The following is a 7,352-nucleotide window of genomic DNA, read 5'->3' on the forward strand; positions in this document are numbered from 1 at the left end:
GAGGGGTGTTGGATTTTGCACCAAGATGGCTGCTAACAACTTGAACTCCTGTTCTAGGGGATCTGATGCCCTCTTCTGACCTCCAACAGGCATCGCACACATGGGTACAATTTCATACACGCAGGAAAAACACACATTAAAAACAAAATAACCTCACTGCTGATTAGAGAGATATTGTTGTGATAAAGTATTAAAATTTACTACTTGGGACTAGAAAGATGGCACAGCAGTTAAGAGCACTGGCTGCTCTTGCAGAGGACAGGGCTTCCGTTCTCAGCATATGGATGACTGCTAACAACCATCTGTAACTCCAGTTCCAGGGGATCCAATGACCTCTTCTGCCCTCCACAAGCATTGCATGACATAGGTGCACTTGCATACATGCAGACAATCCACTCATACACATAAAGTAAAAAAAAAAAACACAATTTAAAAAAAAAACAAATATATATTTCTACTTATAATTGAATTATGAATTCAAGTTCTGTACTATAAAGGGGGGGGATGTCATAAAATAAGAGAAAAATACAGGTAACCTCCCTGTACTGGTCAGTGCTCTAACTCAGGAGGGAGAAACAGGTTGTAGATGGAGAGCCAGGTTGTGCTTACGACCAGTGCCGGGAAGTGGCTGCCAAACCTATTTCCCAGTTCATGATTTTTGTTTTATTTTGTTTGTATGAATCCTTTTTTGTTTTGTCTTTATCTTATGTACATGAGTTTATACCAGCATGTATGTAAGTCCATCTGTATCGTGTGGTATGGTAGAGGTCAGAAGAGGTGTCAGATCCCCTGGAACTGGAGTTACAGATGACTGTTAGCCACCATGTGGTGCTGGGACTCAAACCTGGATCTTCTGCTAGAGCAGTCAATGTTCTTAACCACCGAGCCATCTCTCCAGCCCTGACTGTATGAACTTTCTGTACTCTGTAGACTGTGCTAAGATGGCACATTGAATCTATAAATTGAGACCGCCAGTTCATCTGCCTAGCATCTGGATTTTTGAGAAGACAAGTTCAGAAAGGCTGACAGTGCTGTGTGTTAGGGCCCCTTAATTACCGAAGTTTTGGGATCATTAGTGTTCTCTTGTTTCTGGATCCTTCATTTTTCTCATGAATTATTAGACTATCATAGTTTTGAGTAAATAATTTTATTTTCCTTTACACTTCATAGAAAGTTTCAAAGCTAACTACTTTTTCTGGGCAACTTCCTTATAACATTACTGGATTAGATATTTATAAAAACAGTATGCTGATATCCACCTTGCTCATTTGAGAATCCCTTAAAGTTGAAAGGTTATCACAAGAGCCTTTGAGAATTTATGTTTCAAGTAAAGGGACATGCTTTGTGGCATCCTGTGTTTAACTAAATTAGCTTTGTGCAGTTTTAGTGACACGCAGAGCATGAAGTCAGCCTTTCATTTTCTCAGGCTCTGCATCCCAAATAGAATAGGCCTCTGATGCTTGAATATGGGTGAAATGAAGGTGTGTAGACTCCTCTGTCATTAATCCCCAAATGACGGCATAACTGTCTACACAGCTCTTGCAGTACATCAGGTCTGATAAGTTGTTCAGAGACAATTTAAAGTATGCAGGAGGGTTGTGTGTAAGGTCCATACACGTGCTGTGTTGTTTTGTAGAAGGAGCCTGAATACCTGCGACTGTGCTAACTGAAGTGGGGGGTCCTGGACCCTGTCCCCACATACCGTATTCATCTGTTGTATCTCTTAAGTGCTGATGAAACTGTTAATGCTGACTGTCTCTATGGTTCTAGGGAGGTAATGGTAAAAACAAACAGAGAATCAAAGCACAAGCTGTCTTACTCCGGGAGGGTGAAGGCACTCTGCCTGCAGAAGAACACAGCTCTCTGGATAGGGACTGGCGGAGGCCACATCTTACTCCTGGATCTTTCCACTCGGCGCGTCATACGCATCATTAACAACTTCTGTGATTCTGTTAGAGTCATGGTCCCAGCACAGTTAGGCAAGTGTCTCTCCTTTCTGTTTATCCATAGCCAAGATTTTAAAATATATCAGTTTAAAAATAAAAATTCCCTTTTAATAAGACGGTCTAATGTCATTTAGAGTATATAAGACACTCATATTATGCAGTGTAGTAGTGGGGGTGATCTCTGAATAGGGTCATTTAAGAATGAAGGAAACAGATGCTCTCAGTATGAGAGATGTAGGCCACTTCAGCAGAGCAGTTAATTTGGGTCTTCAGCTTTTGTCTTCTATATCTAATGCAAAAATGGAATATATATATATATATATTTTTTTTTCTCTTTTCATCCAATAAGTCAAAGCACATGTTTATTTTGATTCTAATCTAAGCTTCTTTCTTGTCAAAGAGTCCTATTTTCATTCTATAAATTTATATATTTATAGCAGTATACACTGAACTCCACAATCTACAAATATGGATAATTATAAATTTTGTCCAAATTTTGCTTCCTGTTCTATTTAAATTTGAATACATCACAGTGCCATTTGGAATATATTTTTCACAAAAGAATTTTTCAATGTCTTCCTTTGATTAATGATTCAATTTAGAAAACAAGAATCACATCATCTATACAAAATGTATCACAAAGTAACATTGTAGGGCTTAGGTCTATGAAAATAGAGTTTATGTAACTTTAGCAAATGAGAAGCAAAATGTTTGGCCATGGTAAGGAGAAAATTAAGGAACGACCAGAGTTTCTCCTGCCCCCTTCACTGGCACTTCATCTATGGCTATCAGAGCTTCACAGAACGTGAGATGCCTCTCATGACTGGGAATTGTTGGGCGTGCGTCCCACAGCTAGAGTGGACAATCTCAGTGGGCTATCTGCCCAGCTGTTTTCTACCAGCTGTGCTAAGGCCTCAATTTGTTATGTATGCATATGGGATCTGAATGGTTGGTAGTCACTGTAATCATAGTGTCACTGCAGTGGATTATGACTGACTGTAAAGTGAACATAGAAGTTGAAGCCTACACTGCCTATGGTCTTCACTTGCCCCTCTAGTCCCTGGTCATTTGGAACGTTTCTTCTAGTTCTTTCTGGCTGAGGAAGTATTCAGTCTCTCACACTGCTCAGTCCTGCCTGAAGGACTTTGGGTGCGTGCTCTGTCTTCTTGCATTTTGGAATGATAGCTCAGAGACATGGACAGTGATTACTTCTTGGCTCCCTCTGGAATTCGAAAGGTTCATGTGCATTGATTGCATTGGCTAAAGATTTTCACCTCCTGACAAAACAGAGCAGGAACTCCATGTGAGTTGCGCAGGTCTGGGTGTTTTTGTTCCTACCTCATTCCTAGAACTTAGCCAAAGTCCCAGTATGTACAAGACCTCTGATGGACATTGTCAAAGAAATGAGTGAATGACTCAAGAAAGAAATGTGATGCTGTTAAGGTCATCAGTCTGACCACCCAACCTACCATCCAAATGCTTTGTATTTGTGCCTAACAATACTGAAACACTTTCCTGGACTTTCTCTCCTTCAGTGTTAAAGCTTTGGGGGAGGAATAAAGTGTAAATATTTTATAAGAAATGTTAAAACAGTTTTCTCAGATTTCATATAATTATGTATCACAGGTTTTCTTCCTTAAGAAAATTCTGATCTCCTTAGAGAGGTTTTTTTTCAATATAATTGGAGTGTTTCCTAATAACATTGTGAATTCAGATTGAATACATTTGTGTCTTAATATCTGGACAACTGTACTTTCTCCAGTCCAGTTTATTAAAATATTTTAATAGAAAATTTCAATATTCTTGTTTTGCTAAAGGAAGCCTTAAAAACGTCATGCTGGTTTTGGGCTATAAGCGGAAAAGTACGGAAGGAACAGAAGAACAGAAAGGTAACGGTCAGGAGAACGGTGTGCAAAGGGCCTGTGGCCTGAGTGGTGGTGCTGGTGCATGCTTTGTAAACCGATCCCGAGTGGAATGAAAATTACAATCGGCAGGTCTTTTTAAACTTTTTTAAAATTTAATTTAAAAAAAAGTATGGGTATGTGTGTATTGGCTGCATGTAGGGAAGTGCACCCGTGTTGTGCAATGCCCACAGAGGTCAGAAGAGGCTGTTGGATTCCCTGGGACTGGAGTTACAGACAGTTGTTAGATGCCATGTAGGTGCTGGGATTTGAACCCGGGTCTTCTGCAAGAACAACCAGTGTTCTTAACCGCTGAGCCATTTCTCCAGCCCCATCAGCAATTCTTTTAAGATGCTTCATTTTTTATCTGTCATCTGTCTGTCTATTATCTATCATCTATCTATCTATCTGTCTATCTATCTATCTATCTATCTATCTGTCTATCTTCTATCTATCATCTATCTATAATATATCTATCATCTATCTAATCTATCATCTATCTCTATCTGTCTATCTATCATCTATCATCTATCAATCATCATCTGTCTGTCTATCGTCTGTCATTTATCTATCTGTGTGAGAGTGCATCCTTGGATGCACGTGTGACACAGTGCTTGTTTACATGTCAGAGGACAACTCGTCTGAGTCGGTTCTCTTTTTCCACCACGTGGGGACCCAGGGCTCAAACTCAGATCTTCAGGCTTTGCAGCCTGTGCTTTTGCTGGCTGAGTCATCTCACTGATCCATGTTCAGCAGTTTCAACTGGTGCTTCATGATATAAACAGCTCATACAGAAACAGTCAAAAGGAAGTTTCAGTGACTTATGAAGGTTAAATATTAACTTTTTCATATAAGAGATGACAGTCACTATAATCCAATTTAAACTAAATGGAGTATTTTCCCTTATAATTTTAACTATATCTGTATGAAGTCTAATATTTAACAATGTTTGAAATAGCTATTTCTTCTAGTAAGTGAAATGGTAGGTTATAAAATGTTAATACTCATTGAAATTTAGTAGCTTCTATAGTTTTTTGTACAATGTGTTACTAACATTTTCTAAGAATAGATTTTTCTTTGTAAATAGCAATAATTTAGTACACTCTTCATGGCTGCATATATATACATTTGTTCAATTTAAATAAATATAAATTAATGAAATAAAGCATTTGATAGTGGATCTTTGAAATATGTTTTTTTCTTATAGAGATACAATCTTGCTTGTCTATTTGGGACATCAATCTTCCACACGAAGTGCAAAATTTAGAGAAGCACATTGACGTGAGAACAGAATTAGCTGATAAAATGAGAAGAACGTCTGTCGACTAGGAGGACAGCAGATAGCTCGCTCGTTGGGTTGCAAAATGATTCCCCTCAAATATTTTTTAAATGTTTACATTGAAAATAATATTTCTACTCTTTGAAAAGCTCATATGTACATGAAGGAATGTTTATATGTTTTATGTTTAATTTAATAAATATAAAGATATTTACCAGTGAACAGATGTTTCAAAGAATTGTTTAAAATATAGTGCTGGATTTCCTCTATGCTCTAATTAGTGTAATGGATCAAGCAAAAGAAATCGGCCAAGTATTTAATTTCAGTGTTCATACTAAAGTTTATAGTGTGATTACGTTCGTTTTGCTGTATGTTACGAAGATAAACTTTAAACCTTTGCTCAGGACAAGGCTGTTGCTTTTTTACCGTCTGCCAACTCTGCAGGAAGAACCCAAACGTTAGCGCAGTGCTCTCATGCTGTAGGCTCTTTCTTACATCGCTTTAAACTATCACAAATGCTTGTACATTGTTGGTTTTCAATAATAAAGCCTTCTGTTCAAGCAGATTCTATTGATTGCTGATGCAAACTACATCTGAAAGGAAACTTTATTAAAACAACATTGAAATGAAAATATGCCGTGTGTGCAAAGGCCACCAGTCTAAGAAAGACATGATCACTCTCTGTTTTCCTACTTTTTCTTCTCCATTTTTGAATGTGGATGCCCTAAAATTTATATAATTAGTCAGATACAATGGTCCTTCCTTCACGTGGTGCATTTACAGCTTTTACAGTTTTTATTTTGTTTCTTTTTTAAAAAAAATATTTTATTTATTATTTTTATTTTATGTGTGTGTGTGTATTGCCTGCATGTAGGTAAATGGACCCGTGTTGTGCAATGCCCACGGAGGACAGAAGAGGCTGTCAGATCCCCTGGAACTGGAGTTACGGACAATTATTAGCTGTCATATGGGTGCTGGGATTTGAACCTGGGTCTTCTGTAAGAACAGTGTTCTTAACTGCTGAGCCATGTCTCCAGCCCTTTATTTTGTTTCTTATTTACATGTGTGTGCACATGTGGAGGTGAGGGGACAACTTAGGGAAGCTGTTTATGTCCTTCTGGTATGTGGAATCTGGGGATCGAACTCAGGTTGTCAGGCTTGGTTGCAAGCACCCTACCTTCTGAGCCCTCTGGAAGGTCCCAGGTGGCATAATTATGGTTTTAATTGATTTTCAGTGGTAAGGCACACTGCTGGTGACTGGCTTCCTACTTGGTTTTGCTTTAATGCTCTGGTGATATTTTTCTTAAATTTCTGACATTACACCTTCTGCATTGTTTAAATATATTCCTGCTTTCAGAATTATAGAATTTTAAAATTGCCATCAAACAATGGAGACACATTTATAGCTTAATCCAGTTTGTTAAGGAATTTTAGCTTAGGTAGAAACATAATTTAAATTAGACCTAAATGTCTTCCCACAGAGGGTATCATGCATGCAATAATTTGGGGACAATTTCCACTTTAAGAAAAACATTTCTGGTAAATGTTCTGATCATGGCTGATAGTTGTTCTTTTAAATAATGCCCTGCAATCATCATTAGTTCCAGAGCTGACTAGAATTGTAATGTACGAAGACTTTAAAATTCTTTCTGTTAAGGTTAATCAAATTCTTAACCTTGAATGAATTTCTACTTTTTCTAATGGCACATTTAACTTTTCTGCAAAATTAACAATGAAACTTCATTCATGATGGGACTCTTTATTCCTGTATATTTTTTCCCATTACTTCTCTGTATGTGTTTATAGTTTTTATTTGCCAAAAATGGTTATAGAAAAATATGTAAAAGAACATTGTATTTAAATGGAATAATAATCATTTCAATGCATGCTTGTGAGTTTTAAAACCTTGTGACATGGTTCGTTTTTCACAGGTGGGTGTCCATCTGTCTTACATGGCTCTGTACTAACCCTTATGTGGGTTGTCCATGAAGGAAGGTTCAGGCTGTAGATTTTTCTTGAGGATTTGTAGGCTGTTTGAATTCTGTTTTCTATAACACAAACAGTTGCTTGAGTACTGAAACAAGAATAAGATTTTTAAAGAACTGATATAGGAGACTGGAGAGGTGGCTCAGCAGTTAAGAGCACTGGCTGCTCTTGCAGAGGACCCCGTTTGATTCCTAGCACTCACATAGCAGTTAACAACCATCCATAACTCCAGTTCCAGGG

General features: G+C 37.8%; 1 protein-coding gene across 3 annotated transcripts in view; it reads left to right on the plus strand.

Moving 5' to 3' along the window:
* Positions 1-5,691, plus strand: part of Lrrk2 (leucine rich repeat kinase 2) — a 143,745-nt gene extending 138,054 nt beyond the window's left edge. For 2 of the 3 annotated variants that reach the window (XM_029561887.1, XM_017797294.2), the window contains exons 49-51: positions 1,771-1,979; positions 3,764-3,835; positions 5,055-5,195. In XM_029561887.1, the coding sequence (XP_029417747.1) occupies positions 1,771-1,979; positions 3,764-3,835; positions 5,055-5,176 (403 nt within the window). In that variant the 3' untranslated portion in view covers positions 5,177-5,195. Of the gene's footprint in view, positions 1-1,770; positions 1,980-3,763; positions 3,836-5,054 lie in introns of all 3 variants that reach the window. The other variant, XM_008829670.3, reaches the window with a different exon arrangement.
* The last annotated feature ends 1,661 nt before the right edge of the window (positions 5,692-7,352 follow it).

The sequence above is a fragment of the Nannospalax galili genome, unplaced genomic scaffold, assembly GCF_000622305.1.
Source record: "Nannospalax galili isolate Female #2095 unplaced genomic scaffold, S.galili_v1.0 scaffold454, whole genome shotgun sequence".
NCBI lineage: Eukaryota > Metazoa > Chordata > Mammalia > Rodentia > Spalacidae > Nannospalax > Nannospalax galili.